The sequence below is a fragment of the Nerophis lumbriciformis genome, linkage group LG22 (genome assembly GCF_033978685.3).
Source record: "Nerophis lumbriciformis linkage group LG22, RoL_Nlum_v2.1, whole genome shotgun sequence".
NCBI lineage: Eukaryota > Metazoa > Chordata > Actinopteri > Syngnathiformes > Syngnathidae > Nerophis > Nerophis lumbriciformis.
Window position 1 is genome coordinate 739,245 of NC_084569.2, and position 24,437 is coordinate 763,681.

General features: G+C 42.0%; 1 protein-coding gene across 1 annotated transcript in view; it reads left to right on the forward strand.

The window, feature by feature from the left end:
- The window catches only part of LOC133596155 (uncharacterized protein C16orf52 homolog B), a 66,655-nt gene that overhangs the window by 24,364 nt on the left and 17,854 nt on the right, over positions 1 to 24,437 (forward strand). Inside the window, exon 2 of the mRNA XM_072915801.1 lies at positions 20,871 to 21,083. Coding sequence (XP_072771902.1) covers positions 20,871 to 21,083 — 213 coding nt within the window. The remainder of the gene's footprint in view (positions 1 to 20,870; positions 21,084 to 24,437) is intronic.

Consider the following 24,437-nt stretch of genomic DNA (forward strand, 5'->3'; position numbering starts at 1 on the left):
CGATCTCACGATCCACTCTTCCCTCACTCGTGAACAAGACTCCGAGGTACTTGAACTCCTCCACTTGGGGCAAGATCTCCTCCCCAACCCGGAGATGGCACTCCACCCTTTTCCGGGCGAGAACCATGGACTCGGACTTGGAGGTGCTGATTCTCATCCCAGTCGCTTCACACTCAGCTGCGAACCGATCCAGTGAGAGCTGAAGATCCTGGCCAGATGAAGCCATCAGGACCACATCATCTGCAAAAAGCAGAGACCTAATCCTGCAGCCACCAAACCAGATCCCCTCAACGCCTTGACTGCGCCTAGAAATTCTGTCCATAAAAGTTATGAACAGAATCGGTGACAAAGGGCAGCCTTGGCGGAGTCCAACCCTCACCGGAAACGTGTCCGACTTACTACCGGCAATGCGGACCAAGCTCTGGCACTGATCATACAGGGAGCGGACTGCCACAATCAGACAGTCCGATACCCCGTACTCTCTGAGCACTCCCCACAGGACTTCCCGAGGGACACGGTCGAATGCCTTCTCCAAGTCCACAAAACACATGTAGACTGGTTGGGCAAACTCCCATGCACCCTCAAGGACCCTGCCCAGAGTATAGAGCTGGTCCACAGTTCCACGACCAGGACGAAAACCACACACATTATTATTATTATTATTATTAATTATTACAAAACGATAAATACACTTTATTTTTAAATGAGTAGACTGCAGCAACCAAAACCTGTCAGTGACACTGTTTACCTTAGGGCTACAACTTTGCGCTGGCATGCACACTTCACTGTTACGCACTATGTCACAACACATGACACACATGCTGTGCATTGGACTGAGCTTTAAAAATGCTGTTTTGCCACCAAAACATCAAGCTTGGATTGTTTCCCGTAGTAACATCCTAGTGTTGTCTACCCTTCAAATGGCAAACATTTCTCTGTGAGCTGGTGAAACAGCAGGAGACCAGCAGGTTCTGGGGAAGTGGTCATAAAGTAGTGCTGTTAAAAAAAAAAAGGAGCAAAAAAACGTTAGCCTCATTTCTTCCTGTCCTGATCACAAGTTGGCCTCTCTTGTCCCTTTTACTCTTCAATTTGGCCAAGGTTACTGTGCAATAGAAATAGAAAGGACGGCCTATAAGTCATTCAGGCGCCTCCATTTTTCTCCCCCTAAGGAAGTGCTTCTCAATTATTTTCTATTACGCCTCCCGTTGGAAGAAGAAAACATTACGTGACCCCACCCAATCTCCACTATAAACAGTGTAGTTTGTCTAAAATGGTTCTACGTAAACCTCTACATAGCATTGTGTCCTTATTACCATTAAAGAAAACAAACTCTGGATCAACTTACAAAGAATAACTCTATTGCCATTGTTTTAGTCTGTAACAGAAAAGATTTAAAATGACTCAATTTGACTGAAATAAAATTCAAATTCAAACTATAAACATTTTTTGAGCGACTTGAACCATTTGATTTAAAATTTAACTCAATAAATTACAATCAATTCAAAACTAAATTAACTTAACAAATTTAACCAATAAAACTAAAATGAATGAAACAATTTGTGCTGATTAATTAATAATTTTTTTTATCATAAGGAGGAAGACAGGATTAATGGTGAAGTGAAGTGAATTATATTTATATAGCGCTTTTCTCTAGTGACTCAAAGCGCTTTACATAGTGAAACCCAATATCTATGCTGGCCCCACTATGGACTGGACTCTCACTATTATGTTAGATCCACTATGGACTGGACTCTCGCTATTATGTTAGATCCACTATGGACTGGATTCTCACTATTATGTTAGATCCACTATGGACTGGATTCTCACTATTATGTAAGATCCACTATGGACTGGATTCTCCCTATTATGTTAGATCCACTATGGACTGGACTCTCACACTATTATGTTAGATCCACTATGGACTGGACTCTCACAATATTATGTTAGATCCACTATGGACTGGACTCTCACTATTATGCTAGATCCACTATGGACTGGACTCTCACACTATTATGTTAGATCCACTATGGACTGGACTCTCACTATTATGTTAGATCCACTATGGACTGGACTTTCACACTATTTTGCTAGATCCACTATAGACTGGACTGTCACTATTATGTTAGATCCACTATGGACTGGACTCTCACTATTATGTTAGATCCACTATGCACTGGACTCTCACTATTATGTTAGATCCACTATGGACTGGACTCTCACACTATTTTGCTAGATCCACTATGGACTGGACTCTCACTATTATGTTAGATCCACTATGGACTGGACTCTCACTATTATGTTAGATCCACTATGGACTGGACTCTCACAATATTATGTTAGATCCACTATGGACTGGACTTTCACACTATTTTGCTAGATCCACTATAGACTGGACTCTCACTATTATGGTAGATCCACTATGGACTGGACTCTCACACTATTATGTTAGATCCACTATGGACTGGACTCTCACACTATGATGTTAGATCCACTATGGACTGGACTCTCACTATTATGTTAGATCCACTATGGACTGGACTCTCACACTATTTTGCTAGATCCACTATAGACTGGACTCTCACTATTATGCTAGATCCACTATGGACTGGACTCTCACACTATTATGTTAGATCCACTATGGACTAGACTCTCACAATATTATGTTAGATCCACTATGGACTGGACTTTCACACTATTTTGCTAGATCCACTATAGACTGGACTCTCACTATTATGTTAGATCCACTATGGACTGGACTCTCACACTATTATGTTAGATCCACTATGGACTGGACTCTCACACTATGATGTTAGATCCACTATAGACTGGACTCTCACTATTATGTTAGATCCACTATGGACTGGACTCTCACTATTATGTTAGATCCACTATGGACTGGACTCTCACACTATTTTGCTAGATCCACTATAGACTGGACTCTCACTATTATGTTAGATCCACTATGGACTGGACTCTCACTATTATGTTAGATCCACTATGGACTGGACTCTCACACTATTTTGCTAGATCCACTATAGACTGGACTCTCACTATTATGCTAGATCCACTATGGACTGGACTCTCACACTATTATGTTAGATCCACTATGGACTAGACTCTCACAATATTATGTTAGATCCACTATGGACTGGACTCTCACTATTATGTTAGATCCACTATGGACTGGACTCTCACACTATTTTGCTAGATCCACTATAGACTGGACTCTCACTATTATGCTAGATCCACTATGGACTGGACTCTCACACTATTATGTTAGATCCACTATGGACTGGACTCTCACACTATTATGTTAGATCCACTATGGACTGGACTTTCACACTATTTTGCTAGATCCACTATAGACTGGACTCTCACTATTATGTTAGATCCACTATGGACTGGACTCTCACACTATTATGTTAGATCCACTATGGACTGGACTCTCACACTATGATGTTAGATCCACTATAGACTGGACTCTCACTATTATGTTAGATCCACTATGGACTGGACTCTCACTATTATGTTAGATCCACTATGGACTGGACTCTCACACTATTTTGCTAGATCCACTATAGACTGGACTCTCACTATTATGTTAGATCCACTATGGACTGGACTCTCACTATTATGTTAGATCCACTATGGACTGGACTCTCACACTATTTTGCTAGATCCACTATAGACTGGACTCTCACTATTATGCTAGATCCACTATGGACTGGACTCTCACACTATTATGTTAGATCCACTATGGACTAGACTCTCACAATATTATGTTAGATCCACTATGGACTGGACTCTCACTATTATGTTAGATCCACTATGGACTGGACTCTCACACTATTTTGCTAGATCCACTATAGACTGGACTCTCACTATTATGCTAGATCCACTATGGACTGGACTCTCACACTATTATGTTAGATCCACTATGGACTGGACTCTCACACTATTATGTTAGATCCACTATGGACTGGACTTTCACACTATTTTGCTAGATCCACTATAGACTGGACTCTCACTATTATGTTAGATCCACTATGGACTGGACTCTCACACTATTATGTTAGATCCACTATGGACTGGACTCTCACACTATGATGTTAGATCCACTATAGACTGGACTCTCACTATTATGTTAGATCCACTATGGACTGGACTCTCACTATTATGTTAGATCCACTATGGACTGGACTCTCACACTATTTTGCTAGATCCACTATAGACTGGACTCTCACTATTATGTTAGATCCACTATGGACTGGACTCTCACTATTATGTTAGATCCACTATGGACTGGACTCTCACACTATTTTGCTAGATCCACTATAGACTGGACTCTCACTATTATGCTAGATCCACTATGGACTGGACTCTCACACTATTATGTTAGATCCACTATGGACTAGACTCTCACAATATTATGTTAGATCCACTATGGACTGGACTCTCACTATTATGTTAGATCCACTATGGACTGGACTCTCACACTATTTTGCTAGATCCACTATGGACTGGACTCTCACTATTATGTTAGATCCACTATGGACTGGACTCTCACTATTATGTTAGATCCACTATGGACTGGACTCTCACAATATTATGTTAGATCCACTATGGACTGGACTCTCACACTATTTTTGCTAGATCCACTATGGACTGGACTCTCACTATTATGTTAGATCCACTATGGACTGGACTCTCACTATTATGTTAGATCCACTATGGACTGGACTCGCACACTATTATGTTAGATCCACTATGGACTGTACTCTCACACTATTATGTTAGATCCACTATGGACTGGACTCTCACAATATTATGTTAGATCCCCTATGGACTGGACTCTCACAATATTATGTTAGATCCACTATGGACTGGACTCTCACTATTATGTTAGATCCACTATGGACTGGACTCTCACACTATTATGTTAGATCCACTATGGACTGGACTCTCACTATTATGTTAGATCCACTATGGACTGGACTCTCACTATTATGTTAGATCCACTATGGACTGGACTCTCACAATATTATGTTAGATCCACTATGGACTGGACTCTCACAATATTATGTTAGATCCACTATGGACTGGACTCTCACAATATTATGTTAGATCCACTATGGACTGGACTCTCACAATATTATGTTAGATCCACTATGGACTGGACTCTCACAATATTATGTTAGATCCACTATGGACTGGACTCTCACTATTATGTTAGATCCACTATGGACTGGACTCTCACAATATTATGTTAGATCCACTCGACGTCCATTGCACCGGTCGCCCCACATCTGCAGTCTCCTCCAAGGTTTCTCATTGTCCCATTGGGTTGAGTTTTTCCTTGCCCTGATGTGGGATCCGAGCCGAGGATGTCGTCGTGGCTTGTGCAGCCCTTTGAGGCACTCGTGATTTAGGGCTATATAAGTAAACATTGATTGATTGATTGATTGATTGATTGATCTAAGTTACATTTAAAGCAGTGTGGGTGGCACTGGGAGCAGGTGGGTAAAGTGTCTTGCCCAAGGACACAACGGCAGTGACTAGGATGGCGGAAGCGGGGATGGAACCTGGAACCCTCAAGTTGCTGGCACGGCCACTCTACCAACCGAGCTATACCGCCCCTGGCAATGGCTACAATGAGCACGTTTAGCAGAGTTTGAAGCATGATACTGCATGATACTGATAAAGCATGTCCCCCCCCCCAGGGGGGCTCGCCCCACTATTTGAGAAGGACTGCCCTAAGGTGTAATTTTATAAGTATTCTGCAGTGTGAGAAGGCAATTGCCATGGCGATTAGACAGAAAATATCCCTTTAACACGAATTGAACAGTAGAGTTGGAGTGTTGCTATTGTACTGTACCATTGCCATTGTTTTGTTGTTCCAGTTAGAACAATCCTTCACCGGCTTTTACAAGGGGCAGGATTTCCTCTCCACGGCCTGAACTAACCATACTCCTACAATAGCTCTTTCAAAAATGAGTTGCTTGCTGTGTGCATCGTATACAAATATGACTTCAAGGTGTACCTGTGAATATTCTCATTATCCAGATCATTGTATTCTCAGGGCGTTGAATCGATAGCAACTGGGCTGATCAGATTATCTTGGAAGACATTTCATCAGTTCATGCTCGCAAACTAGCAAGGACAGCTCTAGTGTGAGAGGAGAGTTCTGGATCCACTAAACTTGTCCCAAACATGCTCCTACAAGAATTGTTTCAATCAGAATTAATATGATTTAGGTTTTGATTTTGTTATTCGGGCATCTGGTCAGGATGCCACCCGAGCGCCTCCCTAGGGAGGTGTTTAGGGCACGTGCGACCGGTAAGAGGCCACGGGGAAGACCCAGGACACGTTGGGAAGACTATGTCTCCCGGCTGGCCTGGGAACGCCTCGGGATCCCCCGGGAAGAGCTGGATGAAGTGGCTGCTTCCCCTGCGACCCGACCTCGGATAAGCAGAAGAAAATGGATGGATGGATAGGTTTTGATTCGTTCAACTGTCAAGACTTTAAGAAACTAGGCCTGAGAGTACAGTCCATAGTGGATCTAACATAATAGTGTGAGAGTCCAGTCCATAGTGGATCTAGCATAATAGTGTGAGAGTCCAGTCCATAGTGGATCTAACATAATAGTGAGATTCCAGTCCATAGTGAACAGAATCGATTCTGTTCATAACTTTTATGGACAGAATTTCTAGGCGCAGTCAAGGCGTTGAGGGGATCTGGTTTGGTGGCTGCAGGATTAGGTCTCTGCTTTTTGCAGATGATGTGGTCCTGATGGCTTCATCTGGCCAGGATCTTCAGCTCTCGCTGGATCGGTTCGCAGCCGAGTGTGAAGCGACTGGGATGAGAATCAGCACCTCCAAGTCCGAGTCCATGGTTCTCGCCCGGAAAAGGGTGGAGTGCCATCTCCGGGTTGGGGAGGAGATCTTGCCCCAAGTGGAGGAGTTCAAGTACCTCGGAGTCTTGTTCACGAGTGAGGGAAGAGTGGATCGTGAGATCGACAGGCGGATCGGTGCGGCATCTTCAGTAATGCGGACGGTGTATCGATCCGTTGTGGTGAAGAAGGAGCTGAGCCGGAAGGCAAAGCTCTCAATTTACCGGTCGATCTACGTTCCCATCCTCACCTATGGTCATGAGCTTTGGGTTATGACCGAAAGGACAAGATCACGGGTACAAGCGGCCCAAATGAGTTTCCTCCGCCGGGTGGCAGGGCTCTCCCTTAGAGATAGGGTGAGAAGCTCTGTCATCCGGGGGGAGCTCAAAGTAAAGCCGCTGCTCCTCCACATCGAGAGGAGCCAGATGAGGTGGTTCGGGCATCTGGTCAGGATGCCACCCGATCGCCTCCCTCGGGAGGTGTTTAGGGCACGTCCGACCGGTAGGAGGCCACGGGGAAGACCCAGGACACGCTGGGAAGACTATGTCTCCCGGCTGGCCTGGGAACGCCTCGGGATAACCCCGGGAGGAGCTGGACGAAGTGGCTAGGGAGAGGGAAGTCTGGGCTTCCCTGCTTAGGCTGCTGCCCCCGCGACCCGACCTCGGATAAGCGGAAGAAGATGGATGGATGGATGGACAGTCCATAGTGGATCTAACATAATATTGTGAGAGTCCAGTCCATAGTGGATCTAACATAATATTGTGAGATTCCAGTCCATAGTGGATCTAACATAATAGTGAGAGTCCAGTCCATAGTGGATCTAACATAATAGTGAGAGTCCAGTCCATAGGGGATCTAACATAATAGTGAGATTCCAGTCCATAGTGGATCTAACATAATAGTGAGAGTCCAGTCCATAGGGGATCTAACATAATAGTGAGAGTCCAGTCCATAGTGGGTCTAACATAATAGTGAGAGTCCAGTCCATAGTGGGTCTAACATAATAGTGAGAGTCCAGTCCATAGTGGATCTAACATAATAGTGTGAGAGTCCAGTGACTCAGTCCATAGTGGATCTAACATAATAGTGTGAGAGTCCAGTCCATAGTGGATCTAACATAATAGTGAGAGTCCAGTCCATAGTGGATCTAACATAATAGTGAGAGTCCAGTCCATAGTGGGTCTAACATAATAGTGAGAGTCCAGTCCATCGTGGATCTAACATAATAGTGTGAGAGTCCAGTGACTCAGTCCATAGTGGATCTAACATAATAGTGTGAGAGTCCAGTGACTCAGTCCATAGTGGATCTAACATAATAGTGTGAGAGTCCAGTCCATAGTGGATCTAACATAATAGTGAGAGTCCAGTCCATAGTGGATCTAACATAATAGTGAGAGTCCAGTCCATAGTGGATCTAACATAATAGTGAGAGTCCAGTCCATAGTGGATCTAACATAATAGTGAGAGTCCAGTCCATAGTGGATCTAACATAATAGTGTGAGAGTCTAGTCCATAGTGGATCTAACATAATAGTGTGAGAGTCCAGTCCATAGTGGATCTAACATAATAGTGTGAGAGTCCAGTGACTCAGTCCATAGTGGATCTAACATAATAGTGTGAGAGTCCAGTGACTCAGTCCATAGTGGATCTAACATAATAGTGTGAGAGTCCAGTCCATAGTGGATCTAACATAATAGTGAGAGTCCAGTCCATAGTGGATCTAACATAATAGTGAGAGTCCAGTCCATAGTGGATCTAACATAATAGTGAGAGTCCAGTCCATAGGGGATCTAACATAATAGTGTGAGAGTCTAGTCCATAGTGGATCTAACATAATAGTGTGAGAGTCCAGTCCATAGTGGATCTAACATAATAGTGAGAGTCCAGTCCATAGTGGATCTAACATAATAGTGAGAGTCCAGTCCATAGTGGATCTAACATAATAGTGTGAGAGTCCAGTCCATAGTGGATCTAACATAATAGTGAGAGTCCAGTCCATAGTGGATCTAACATAATAGTGAGAGTCCAGTCCATAGTGGATCTAACATAATAGTGTGAGAGTCCAGTCCATAGTGGATCTAACATAATAGTGTGAGAGTCTAGTCCATAGTGGATCTAACATAATAGTGTGAGAGTCCAGTCCATAGTGGATCTAACATAATAGTGAGAGTCCAGTCCATAGTGGATCTAACATAATAGTGAGAGTCCAGTCCATAGTGGATCTAACATAATAGTGTGAGAGTCCAGTCCATAGTGGATCTAACATAATAGTGTGAGAGTCTAGTCCATAGTGGATCTAACATAATATTGTGAGATTCCAGTCCATAGTGGATCTAACATAATAGTGAGAGTCCAGTCCATAGTGGATCCAACATAATAGTGAGAGTCCAGTCCATAGGGGATCTAACATAATAGTGAGATTCCAGTCCATAGTGGATCTAACATAATAGTGAGAGTCCAGTCCATAGGGGATCTAACATAATAGTGAGAGTCCAGTCCATAGTGGGTCTAACATAATAGTGAGAGTCCAGTCCATAGTGGGTCTAACATAATAGTGAGAGTCCAGTCCATAGTGGATCTAACATAATAGTGTGAGAGTCCAGTGACTCAGTCCATAGTGGATCTAACATAATAGTGTGAGAGTCCAGTCCATAGTGGATCTAACATAATAGTGAGAGTCCAGTCCATAGTGGATCTAACATAATAGTGAGAGTCCAGTCCATAGTGGGTCTAACATAATAGTGAGAGTCCAGTCCATCGTGGATCTAACATAATAGTGTGAGAGTCCAGTGACTCAGTCCATAGTGGATCTAACATAATAGTGTGAGAGTCCAGTGACTCAGTCCATAGTGGATCTAACATAATAGTGTGAGAGTCCAGTCCATAGTGGATCTAACATAATAGTGAGAGTCCAGTCCATAGTGGATCTAACATAATAGTGAGAGTCCAGTCCATAGTGGATCTAACATAATAGTGAGAGTCCAGTCCATAGTGGATCTAACATAATAGTGAGAGTCCAGTCCATAGTGGATCTAACATAATAGTGTGAGAGTCTAGTCCATAGTGGATCTAACATAATAGTGTGAGAGTCCAGTCCATAGTGGATCTAACATAATAGTGTGAGAGTCCAGTGACTCAGTCCATAGTGGATCTAACATAATAGTGTGAGAGTCCAGTGACTCAGTCCATAGTGGATCTAACATAATAGTGTGAGAGTCCAGTCCATAGTGGATCTAACATAATAGTGTGAGAGTCCAGTCCATAGTGGATCTAACATAATAGTGAGAGTCCAGTCCATAGTGGATCTAACATAATAGTGAGAGTCCAGTCCATAGTGGATCTAACATAATAGTGTGAGAGTCCAGTCCATAGTGGATCTAACATAATAGTGAGAGTCCAGTCCATAGTGGATCTAACATAATAGTGAGAGTCCAGTCCATAGTGGATCTAACATAATAGTGTGAGAGTCCAGTCCATAGTGGATCTAACATAATAGTGTGAGAGTCTAGTCCATAGTGGATCTAACATAATAGTGTGAGAGTCCAGTCCATAGTGGATCTAACATAAGTATCTGCCCATCTGGTGAGCCACCATTTGATTTCCTTGTTCTATCTATAAAAGGTCAGAAATGGTTGAGAACATTGACTTTTACAAATGGCTGTTTGTGGTTTCTATTGCCCACTATCAGAGTTGGGTTTTCTTTTTTTCTTTTTTATTGATTTACGGTTTTGCTAATTTGTCCACACAGGGCAATTACCTCTCTGGTTATGTGTGTACATTTGCTAATTAATGTGTGACAGCTAGACCACTGATGGAAAGGACCAGGGAGCATCAAGTGTACACTGCTGCACTGATCTGCTTTTGCTTAGTCAGCTAGACATTCCCCTTCAGGATGCAGCCTAATGGAATTCTTCCATCCAGAGTACCGGTGCCAGTGAAGCATGTTCCTGCTTTAACTGCCGACACTTTGCCTTGACGCCACTTGGGTCTCATTTCTCTAACAGAGATACTACTTCTTCCTCTGGTTCACTTCTAAATGGGAATGCCCGTTTCCAAAACAAATGATACGGTCCGCTGCAGATACCTGACTCCTATGCAGTTTTTTCTACGAAGTCTCTGGTTGTGGCTAGGGATGTCCCGATCCGATATTTGGATCGGATCGGCTTCCGATATTTGCCAAAAATTGGGTATCGGCAAGGCATGGGAAAATGCCGATCCAGATCCAGTTTTAAAAAAAACCACTCCGGTCCGTTTTTTCCAACGCACCGATTTAAATAATACATTCCACTTTTCTGCTGCTCCGTAATTTCCGTTCCGCATTTTCCAGCACACCTTCAACACATCCACAGGTCTGTGGATTCTCACGCAGTTGCTTTTAGCTGCTGGCATTGCACTACAGGCTCTTCTCACTCTTTTCTGTGTCTCCCTCTCACAGACAGCAAGCGCACCTTCTTACACACGTCACATACTGTCACGTCATACGTCACATACGTATACGTCCTCCCCGAGCAGAGAGGTAGCAGCATGGCTAACGTTAGCTGTGATGCTAGCGCAGCCGTGCGAGCAACGCTCCCTCTAAGGTGCGCGCTTGTGCAATTGCGCACTGTTTAAGCGTCCTCTGCGCATAGCAAATCTATGCCACGCACAAAATCAAATAAAAAAATAAGCGCATAACAATTTTCGACACACGGACACGACAGAGAAAACAGTTTTCGTCATCATTGTTCAAATATTGTGACGTCTGTCGAGACGCTTATCTCCATTCGGTGCCACACGTCCACACCATCAAAATGCCGAGGCAAAAATTTCCAGATCAACACCGTATGAAAAAATTAGTGATTTTTTTAGTTGTGATTTCCTTCTCTGCATGAAAGTTTAAAAGTAGCATATATTAATGCAGTATGAAGAAGAATGTTTTAATGTAGACATGCAAGCCTTGAAAGAACATTTTGAAAATCAAGACTACATTTCCTGCAAATGGGTGCATTTCTAGCCTATATTTTAACTTTAGATTTATTCTCATATCAAACTCTTTTGGCTGTCTTTTTGACACTTACATCAGGCGCCCCCCTCCACACCCTGGATTATAAATAATGTAAATAATTCAATGTGATTATCTTGTGTGATGACTAAGGCTGAAACGACGCGTCGACGTAGTCGACGTCATCGGTTACGTAAATACGTCGACGCCGTTTTTGTGCGTCGGCGCGTCGCATATTTACGTCACACTACTTTACTGTCATGGCGGAGCGCAAAGCAGACGATGCGAGCGAGGGGAAAAAAGCACGCCAAAAGTCGTCAAAAGTGTGGGAGTATTTCAATAAACGGCCTAATAATGTTGTTGTATGCACACTGTGTCGAGCGGAAATGGCCTATCATAGCAGCACAACGGCTATGAACGAACATTTGAAAAGAAAACCCCCGACAGCGTTCTTGCCATCACCATCAACAAGTCAATCGTCCGCGTGCGTATACGTTGTCATTATTACACAAAAACATGAATGTGTCATTTGTATCTGCGTTGTAAATTCATAAACTAAAGCACCGTTTCGCTCTGAGAGGCGCGTTTGGCGTCCCTGTTCAGTGTTTACAAAGACGCGCTCCTCTTTAACGCTGTGGAGAGGCGGCGGCGGCGAGCGAGCGGCGAGGCGGGGCGCGCCGGGAGCGACGCCGCAATCGTGCCCAAATGCGCGATCCGCGCAGTTGGAAGAGAAAAGACTTTGTGTAAAATTAAAAGATTGTAAACCTGGCAAAGCCGTCTGGCGTTCAGTCTGTCGGTCCTGAAAGAACCCCACGGCACAAGACGTGTCACAAACGCTAACGTTAATTAGTTGTGCAAATACCTTTTACAACATTAACAGTTACATATACTATGTACAAACGAACAATTGACTTTCACTTTAATCATACTATCATTGTTGTGTTATTAAGCAAAATAAGCAATACTTTTACTTTTGTTGAAATGTTTACACTGTACACTTTTTTTGTATTGGATGTTTAGCTTTATTTTTGCACATTTTAGCAAATAAGCAATACTTTTACTTTTGTTGAAATGTTTACACTTGTTACAGAATATTTCCGTTTTGCACTTTTTTGTATTGGATGTTTATCTTTATTTTTGCACATTTTAAAGCAAAATAAGCAATACTTTTACTTTTGAAATGCTTATACTATTCCAGAATATTAAGATTTGCACTGGATGTTTACTTTTATATTTGCACATTAAAAAGCAAATAAGCTACTTTTAATTTTGTTAAATGTTAAAAGTTTTAAATGTTTACATTGTTACAGAATATGTTGTCATGTTGTTGTCAATGTTGACTGAGTGGCCATACTTTTTTTTTTTGTAAATAAAAGCCATGCCTTTTGAAAAAACTGGCCTACATTTATTTTTTCCTCTTCATTTTAAATTTAAAAAAAAATAGGTAAAAGGAAAAATAATCTATAGATTAATCGAAAAAAATAATCTATAGATTAACCGATTAATCGAAAAAAATAATCTATAGATTAATCGATAGAAAAATAATCGTTAGCTGCAGCCCTAGTGATGACTGTATTATGATGATAGTATATATCTGATAGTATATATCTGTATCATGAAACAATTTAAGTGGACCCCAATAAGTTGAAAAACTTATTGGGGTGTTACCATTTAGTGGTCAATTGTACGGAATATGTACTTCACTGTGCAACCTACTAATAAAAGTCTCAATCAATCAATCAAAACACATAGAATCATCATACTGCTGTGATTATACGCATCAAGTGTTCATTCAAGGCTAAGGCAAACTATCGAGATATATATCGTGTATCGCAATATGGCCTCAAAATATCGCAATATTAAAAAAAGGCCATATCGCCCAGCCCTAGTTCAATGATGCCATTTCTGTTTGTCATGTATAATTTTGTCTATTTTGTGTTTATCCTTGAATAAACAGGTCAGTTTCTTGTTACCAACCATTGTGTATTATTCAAACTCCCCTAATTCAGCTGGCTAGTTGTTATCAAGAGTACTAAAACCCTTTTCAACATGATTCTGACAACTAAGTAGGCTAAATAACTTTAAACTTTAATACATGCTCGGATAGGCCAGTATCGGTATCGGTCAGTATTGGTATCGGATCAGAAATGCAAAAACCTGGATCGGGACATCCCTAGTTGTGGCCAAACAATTGTTCTTAGGGGCATTCCTGTTGTCATGCTTCTTGTCTGACTTGGGCAATGTTCCGATGGGGCAATCTTGAACTTTGCATACATGTTTTAATCGATTATGCCCTGTTTGTAATATGAATATCAGTACTTGGTCAGGCTTTGACTGTTGATGGTAGGAATGTTCCTGTTGTGTCTGGGATGTTGTTTCAGCCCCTCCTTAACAGAGACAGAACCCATTGTTTTGCTTGTGGTTGTGATTTTTATCCAAGTGCAAAATTTTGCCAAGAGACGACGTTGTTTTTGTTTGTTTTATTTAACTTGGGAGGTTTGAACGTTTACATTTTGTTTACAGTGTTAAAATATTCCAGAAATACAAGTTTATTGCATTTGAAAGGATATACATGTAGTGGTTGATTTGGTCTCAACAATAATATTGTCTATTGGTTTTAATTTGTAGGCCAATATAGCATTGATCAAAATGAGGTGACAAGACTCTGCAGCATCGCGTGGACATCGGGGGCGGTACCTCTGGATTGGCAGACCGGGGTGATGGTTCCTCTCTTTAAGAAGGGGAACCAGAGGGTGTGTTCTAACTATTGTGGGATCACACTCCTCAGCCTTCCCGGTAAGGTCTATTCAGGTGTACTGGAGAGGAGGCTACGCCGGATAGTCGAACCTCGGATTCAGGAGGAACAGTGTGGTTTTCGTCCTGGTCGTGGAACTGTGGACCAGCTCTATACTCTCGGCAGGGTCCTTGAGGGTGCATGGGAGTTTGCCCAACCAGTCTACATGTGCTTTGTGGACTTGGAGAAGGCATTTGACCGTGTCCCTCGGGAAGTCCTGTGGGGAGTGCTCAGAGAGTATGGGGTATCGGACTGTCTGATTTTGGCGGTCCACTCCCTGTATGATCAGTGTCAGAGCTTGGTCCGCATTGCCGGCAGTAAGTCGGACACGTTTCCAGTGAGGGTTGGACTCCGCCAAGGCTGCCCTTTGTCACCCATTCTGTTCTGAACTTTTATGGACAGAATTTCTAGGCGCAGTCAAGGCGTTGAGGGGATCCGGTTTGGTGGCTGCAGGATTAGGTCTCTGCTTTTTGCAGATGATGTGGTCCTGATGGCTTCATCTGGCCAGGATTTTCAGCTCTCGCTGGATCGGTTCGCAGCCGAGTGTGAAGCGACTGGGATGAGAGTCAGCACCTCCAAGTCCGAGTCCATGGTTCTCGCCCGGAAAAGGGTGGAATGCCATCTTCGGGTTGGGGAGGAGACCCTGCCCCAAGTGGAGGAGTTCAAGTACCTCGGAGTCTTGTTCACGAGTGAGGGAAGAGTGGATCGTGAGATCGACAGGCGGATCGGTGCGGCGTCGTCAGTAATGCGGACGCTGTATCGATCCGTTGTGGTGAAGAAGGAGCTGAGCCGGAAGGCAAAGCTCTCAATTTACCGGTCGATCTACGTTCCCATCCTCACCTATGGTCATGAGCTTTGTGTTATGACCGAAAGGACAAGATCACGGGTACAAGCGGCCCAAATGAGTTTCCTCCGCCGGGTGACAGGGCTCTCCCTTAGAGATAGGGTGAGAAGCTCTGTCATCCGGGGGGAGCTCAAAGTAAAGCCGCTGCTCCTCCACATGGAGAGGAGCCAGATGAGGTGGTTCGGGCATCTGGTCAGGATGCCACCCGATCACCTCCCTAGGGAGGTGTTTAGGGCACGTCCAACCGGTAGGAGGCCGCGGGGAAGACCCAGGACACGTTGGGAAGACTATGTCTCCCGGCTGGCCTGGGAACGCCTCGGGGTCCCACAGGAAGAGCTGGACGAAGTGGCTGGGGAGAGGGAAGTCTGGGCTTCCCTGCTTAGGCTGCTGCCCCCGCGACCCGACCTCGGATAAGCGGAAGAAGATGGATGGATGGATGGATGGATGGAAAATGAGGTGTTGGCCCAGGCCTGTATAGAAGAGCAATTGAATGTGTCTTTGGCTGCTATAATTGGAGTGGAGAAACAACATTCACCCCTGAGTGGACACAGTATCTGTGGCAAATTAAAGATGGCTTTGCATTCCTTCTGGGCATTATTGCAAGCAGAGCAGCTGCACTTTGGACTTCCCTTTAAGGATCATGTCATTTTTTTTTAGACACAGATTTTAGGCTTTTAAGGCAGTGGTTCTTAACCTGGGTTCGATGGAACCCTAGGGGTTCGGTGAGTCGGGCTCAGTGGTTCGGAGGAGGTCAAGACACACCCGACTCATCGTGTAAATAAAAACTTCTCCCGATATGTGTATTACGGATAATGCAACAGCAGAAGTCAGACTGATTTGCAGGTGTGTCATTTGTTGTGAGTTTATGCACTGTGTTGGTTTTGTTCTTTGAACAAGGTGATGTTCATGCACGCTTCATTTTGTGCACCAGTAAAAAAACATGGTAGCACTATAGTATGGGGAACTTATTCACCATTAATTAGCTGCTTATTAACATGCAAATTAGTAACATATTGGCTCTTAACTAGTACTTATTAATGCCTTATTTGGCATGGCCTTATTATAACCCTAAACCTCTAACCCTGACCCTAACCAAATAACTCTAAATTAAGTCTTTGTTACCGTATTTTCCGCACCATAAGGCGCCCTGGGTTATAAGCCGCGCCTTCAATGAACGGCATATTTCAAAACTTTGTCCACCTATAAGCCGCCCCGTGTTATAAGCCGCATCTAACTGCGCTAAAGGAATGTCAAAAAAACAGTCAGATAGGTCAGTCAAACTTTAATAATATATTAAAAACCAGCGTTCTAACAACTCTGTTCACTCCCAAAATGTACGCAAATGTGCAATCACAAACATACGTATATCAACATGGACAGAGCTGCGTGAAAAAAGCCACCCGGCCTCTTCGCGTAAACTTAAACTTACCTTAACCACTCACTCATCTTTTCTTCATCCATCCCTTCGAGTTAGCTTTTATGATGACGCCGGCTGGAAAGGTCTCTTTTGGCAAGGTCTTCCTTTTGAATATCACCATGGGTGGAAGTTTCTGGCCATTAGCATGGCAAGCTAGAACCACAGTGAAGGATGACTTCTCATTCCCTGTGGTGCGAATATTCACCGTACGTGCTCCCATTGTATCCACAGTGCGGTTCACAGGAATATCAGTTGCTGTGAAATAGTAATCCGTGTGCGGATGGAGAGATTGCGTCTTTTCATGAACCGGATCCCTGTCGCTTAGTAGGAGCCATTTTGTGGTCTTTACAGATGTAAACACACAAAGGAAATGAAACGTACGGTGATATCCGCACGCTTTTTCTTCTTCTACGCGGGCGGGTGGTTGCTTACAGTAGAAGAAGAAGCGCTTCCTGTTCTATGGGGGCGGGTGCTTACCTTGGCGGTTGCTTGCGTAGAAGAAGAAGCGCTTCCTGTTCTACCGGGAAAAAAGATGGCGGCTGTTTACCGAAGTTGCGAGACCGAAACTTTATGAAAATGAATCTTAATATTTATCCATATATAAAGCGCACCGGGTTATAAGGCGCACTGTCAGCTTTTGAGAAAATTTGTGGTTTTTAGGTGCGCCTTATAGTGCGGAAAATACGGTACTTAGAATATGTTCCCCTAGTGTCCAAAAAACTCTAAATTAAGTCTTTGTTACTTAGAATATGTTCCCCATACTAAAGTGTTACCAAAAACATATAATTTGTCTTGAATTTGAAAAAAAAAAAAAAAAAAAATTTTCACTAAAGAAGGGTTGGGTGAATGTGCATATGAAACTGGTGGGGTTCGGTACCTCCAACAAGCTTAAGAACCACTGTTTTAAGGTGTTTGTATAAATACTAGGAGTGTAACGGTACACAAAAATTTCCGTTCGGTACGTACCTCGGTTTAGAGGTCACGGTTCAGTTCATTTTCGGTACAGTAAGAAAGCAACAAAATATACATTTTGGGGTTATTTATTTACCAAATTTGCAAAATCTTCCACCAAAAATATTTTTCTTAGTGTAATATTTGATGTGAAGTAATGGGAACCTTGGATAGGTCAATAATTCATAATAACATTGATTTTGATTCAATATTATGTTTTGAGCAATGCATACTTGCCAACCCTCCCGGATTTTCCGGGAGACTCCCGAAATTCAGCGCTTCTCCCGAAAACCTCCCGGGACAAATTTTCTCCCGAAATTCAGGCGGACTCAGGTCCTCCACAATATAAAAAAGCATATCTGCCCAATCACGTTATAACTATAAAATGATGGAGGGCGAGTTCTTGGTGTCCTATGTGGGTTTATTGTTAGGCAGTTTCATTAACGTCCTCCCAGCGTGGCAACAACACACAACAACAGCAGTCACTTTTTTGTATACCGTAAAGCAGTTCGTCTGCCGTAAACAGCAATGTTGTGACACTCTTAAACAGGACAATACTGCCATCTAGTGCATATGTGTGTGTATATATGTAAATAAATGAACACTGAAGTTCAAGTATTTATTTTATATATATATATATATATATATATATATATATAATAAAATAAATAAATATATATATATATATATATATATATATATATAGCTAGAATTCACTGAACGTCAAGTATTTCTTATATATATATATATATATATATATATATATATATATATATGAAATACTTGACTTGGTGAATTCGAGCTGTAAATATACTCCTCCCCTTTTAGCCACGCCCCCAACCACGCCCCCGTCCCACCCCGACCACGCCCACCCCCACCTCCCGAAATCGGAGGTCTCAAGGTTGGCAAGTATGGAGCAATGACAGTTTGAAAGAAAAAAAACCAGCTTTGTTTTATTAGTCAACATTGCAACTTTTTCTAAATTACATTTAACCTTTTTTATTTCACTTTTGTTATGTTGTTGTTTATTTTAATAGTATTTTTAGAATGTGCCGTGGGCCTTTAAAACATTAGCTGTGGGCCGCAAATGGCCTCCGGGGCACACTTTTGACACCCCTGCTATAGATAATAAAAAATTAAATGTGATAAATCTATGGATAAAAAAACAGAGCCTGGCGACGCATGCGCGTTTATCATAACTCTCTCTCTCTCTCTGTCTCTGCCCCTCCCTCACCAATGCTGCTGTTTGTTTTCTTTTTAACCCCTTTTTAACCCTTAACGTACATTGAAAATACACGCAACCCTAACTCAAAATGCCGGACATTTGAGGCATTTAAGAAACTCTGCCCTGACAGCTCCGCAAAAGAGGACATGGCCGGTGAAAAGAGGACGTATGGTCAGTCTATGTAAGAATACAAACTAGAAAATTCCCGCGGAAATTTTGATGGGCCTGCTTTCTGTCCCCTGAACCTCTAACCGGGGTCGAAGTTGGCATACATCTAAGATGGCGTCAAATATCCAAATCCATGATTTTTAGGTTTAAACATACAAAATTAGCAAAAAAAAACGAGCATAAAACATTTGCATGCTAACGTTGCCATGCTAACATTAGAGACAATAGCATAGTAACAAGATGGTGGAGAGTATCCAAATACTTGCTTGACAGCACCGAGTGTCAAAAACCATAATGTTTACGTTTTAAACTCACAAAACTAGTTAAAAAGCTACCATAAAACATGCTATCATTATCATGCTGATATCAGAGACGTTGCCAAGTATCCAAATATTTATCTCATAATTTTGACCTTTTATCTTATATTTTGGACTTTTTATCTCATTAATGTGAATTGTTATCTTATAATTTCGACATTCCATCTCATAATCATGATTTTTTTTATCCCACAATTTCGACCTAGTCTCATTTTTGAGACCATTTATCTCATAATGTCGAGTTTTTATCTTTTTAGCCCATAATTTTGACTTTTTTATCAAATATTTATCCATCCATTTTCTACTGATTGTCCCTTTCGGGGGCCCTATCCCAAGGCGGGGTACACCCTAGACCAGTGGTTCTCAACCTTTTTTCAGTGATGTACCCCCTGTGAACATTTTTTTAATTCAAGTACCCCCTAATCAGAGCACAGCATTTTTGGTTGAAAAAAGAGATACAGAAGTAAAATACAGCACTATGTCATCAGTTTCTGATTTATTAAATTGTATAACAGTGCAAAATATTGCTCATTTGTAGTGGTCTTTCTTGAACTATTTGGAAAAAAATATATACAAATAACTAAAAACTTGTTGAAAAATAAACAAGTGATTCAATTATAAATAAAGATTTCTACACATAGAAGTAATCATCAACTTAAAGTGCCCTCTTTGGGGATTGTAATAGAGATCCATCTGGATTCATGAACTTAATTCTAAACATTTCTTCACAAAAAAAGAAAATGGCCTCCGGGGCACACTTTTGACACCCCTGCTATAGATAATAAAAAACTAAATGTGATCAATCTATGGATAAAAAGCAGAGCCTGGCGACGCATGCGCGTTTATCATAACTCTCTCTCTCTCTCTGTCTCTCTCTCTGTCTCTGCCCCTCCCTCACCAATGCTGCTGTTTGTTTTGTTTTTAACCCCTTCTTAACCCTGAACGTACATTGAAAATACACGCGACCCCAACTCAAAACGCCGGACATTTGAGGCATTTAAGAAACTCCGCCCTGACAGCCCCGCAAAAGAGGACATGTCCGGTGAAAAGAGGACGTATGGTCAGTCTATCCTAGCCCGTTAGCTGCTAGCACGCCGTGTGTTGTGCCTCGGTGTGCATTGTTTACACAACGCGCGTTACGCTACTTAATATGTCCGTGTGGAGACTCGTTCGGTACACCTCCGAACCGAAACGGTTCAATACAAATACACGTACCGTTACACCCCTAATAAATACTATTATTATTATTACGTGTTTAATAAAATATGTACTTCCTCTATTCAGGTGCTCTAACAGTTGGTCTAGTTCGGCAATGTCAGACCATCCACGGACGAGACCGGACCTGCATCCCGCCACGGCTGCCCCCTGAGTGGGTCACCACGCTTTTCTTTATCATCATGGGCATCATCTCCCTCACCGTCACCTGCGGACTCCTCGTGGCATCGCACTGGCGTCGAGAAGCCACCAAATACGCCCGCTGGATTGCCTTTACCGGCAGTAAGTGAGCTCCACAAGGAGTGCATTCACTTTGACTTCAGCTACTCCCCCCTCCCTCTCTCCTCCTCCACCCTTTCCCACTTTGCTCCGCCTGGGTAAATGCAACCTTTACACAGCTGTCCGTGCTCCTTTACGATATCCCCATCCACCTCGGAGTTTTCAGAACTTATTGCGCTACGCCATATTTTCCAGTATGCGTCACTTATTGTGCTTTCTGCAGATGAATAACATAACCGCTCTGTTTTGCTTTTTTTTAAAACAGAATTCTAAATTACATAAACCGCATCTCATGTTTTGTCAATGCCACCTTCATAAGGCGGCGTGTGGGAGGATGGACTTTAATTGGTCGCTCAGCTGAGGGACGAGACAGCCTGAAGCAGGCTTGTACGGATGCAACAATGCACTGTTGTATTCTCTTTTGCATTTTTATGACGAGGACTTCTTTGCATGGCATTTTTGACAAGCACCCACTTGACAGCATTGTGATTTACATGGCAGCTAAAAAGCTCATTTTAATGTTTTAAATGCGAATATTTAAACCAATAACCAGACAGCTCGACAAACTTTATGTTCAGCAAGCACAAATCTGCGCCCTCAGGTAAGTTTAAAGGCATTACAAGCCATTGTTAAACCATCACACCCAGAGGGGGGGGGAAAAAAGCAAGCTGTTGCCATGGCGATCACTTCTCTGCTATGTGCTGGTGGTTAAACTAGAAAGGAGGTGTATTAATAGTACACTTGTTTTCTTACGGCGTTAATGCATTGCATACCTGCCAACTACTCCGGTTTTCCCGTAATTAGTACGGTTTTCATCAACCTATTCCGGGTTACGGTTGCAGTGATAAAAAATACGGTTTTTCATTAATTAAAAAAAAAAATTTTTTTTTAAGTTTTATTCACGAAATCGCGTAACAACAATGACAGTCGACACTGCTTCCCGTAACTTCCTATCGAGCCATTCCGAATGCCATGCGCGAGGCTATTTATAGCACCGCTGCCAAGCACGAGGCACCAGTTGCCATTGTTTCCAAACGAGCGAACGATCATGGAATCAGCCGGAGAAAAATCGCAAACGAGTCTTAAACCGAAAAGAAAACTGCAGTCATTCCGTGAAGAATATTCAAAACTCCCGTTCCAAAAAGGGTGAAAACTACGCGAATTGCACCTTGTGCAGACAAGATTTTTCGATCGGACACGGAGGAATTAGCGATGTAAAAGACCACGTTGGGACAAAAAAAACACAAGTCTAATGCCGTTGCTAGCGATACAAGTGGAAAACTTTCAACGTTTTTTCGTCGCCCAAACAGATTCTTTAGATGTGATAAATGCCGAAGTTTTATTTACGGAGGCAATAATTGAGCAAACAAAAAGGTAATGACACCAATGTTATCTATTGGAATTGTTTAGTACTGTTATACTGTTAAAAGTGTTTATACTATTTATGCTTTCAAGTCCAAGTTGAAGAAATCTTGTTAAATGTTGACAGCATAACTACCAAAATACAGAAGTATGTCCTTAATATTTTTGCAGTGCTATTTCTGTTGAAAAGTTCAAATGATTACATTAGAGATGTGATGTGCCACTTTTCAAGTGTCTGATGGCTTCAATTAATTTTCATTAATTGTTCATATTTTGAATTCTTTTGAAAGGCTTACAAAAAAACTACATTTGAATTGTAATTCCATGCTATTGACAGGACTATTAATTTTAATGAAGTTAGCTTACCATGTTTACAGTATGAGAATTGTGATAGAAATGTGAATTTTAGGCACAGAATATTTTTTACAATTGAACAAGGCAGTAGATTATACAAGCTTGGACAGAAAGTTAATAATGACACCAATTTTTTTTTTATGGAATTGTTTAGTACTGTTTTACCATTTGTTTACTGTAAAAGTTGTTTATACTGTTTATACTTTCAATTAACAAATTGAAGTCTTGTGAAAGGTTGACAGGATAACTGGCATTAACTGTCAAAATAATTTCAAACTATTGAAGTTAGCTTACAGAATAAACATGTCAATCAACCCATATGATTCTTGCTGTAATATTTTTGTTTTGAAAAGTCACTGTGACTGATAGAAAAGTGATGGTTTTAGCAACATTTTAACCTGTCTGAATGCTAATAATCATTTTGCGTCGGGGGGCGAAGGAACCCCCCACCAGGACTTTGTCCTGGACCTACCGGGGCCTGCGGCCCCTGGACCCTGGCTACTAGGTTTTTCTGATTTCAAAAGTTGGCAGGTATGGCATTGTAATGATTAGTGGTTCAAACAGGGTAAATACTACGGGTGCAATATTTTCGTTATATAAAAAGGACCAAGATAGTGTTCCAACAAACTGAGTCAACATTCTATTTTAGGATTCAATGATGAGAAGGTAAATGTTTGTCCTTCCAAGATTGCTCAATTGCTGTGATTCTGGACATCACACCTCTCGGCTACCAAGTAGGAGAAATTGAACGGTATGACGACAAGAATAAATACGTAATACAATTCTCATCTTGAATCAAGTCAATTCATCAAGACCAAAGCAGACGAAATGAAGGCAAGGATGTTTGTATTTAAAGGTTGGACAATCAAATCAATGCAATCTCGACAACACGTTCAAACACATTTGTCAGAAAATGTAAGATTCGGACGAAGCTATTTTAGGAAGGTTGTTTTCACACAGTACGCTAAAGCCAATGATAGAGGAGCTCAAACTGTGCCCACTGACTCATATCCACCACTTGACTTACACAGTACATTCGTTACTTCATTCCTGTAGATGTTGCAGTGACGTGTGGTGAGGTTGATGGCTGGTGAGGCACTGACTTCATCACAGTCAGATTTACAAACATATGAACCCTAAAGAGTATCTTATTCACCATTTGATTGGCAGCAGTTAACGGGTTATGTTTAAAAGCTCATACCAGCATTCTTCCCTGCTTGGCACTCAGCATCAAGGCTTGGAATTGGGGGTTAAATCACCAAAAATGATTCCCAGGCGCGGCGCCGTTGCTGCCCACTGCTCCCCTCACCTCCCAGGGGGTGATCAAGGGGATGGGTCAAATGCAGAGGACAAATTTCAATAGACCTAGTGTGTGTGTGACAATCATTGCTACTTTAACTTAACTTTACACATACAAACTGTAGCACACAAAAAAGCACATTTAATAAAAAAAACATTATTATGGTCTTACCTTTACTTATAAATTAAGTCCATGCACCGCAACTAAAGCCCTCACTTAAACTTTCCACGTGCAAGATTGAATCTATTTAAAAAAGTGTAACCGAGGGTTTATAAATGTGGCCTATACTGTATGAAACTACAAAATAACAAACACGGAGGCTCCAGTTTACACGAGGACCA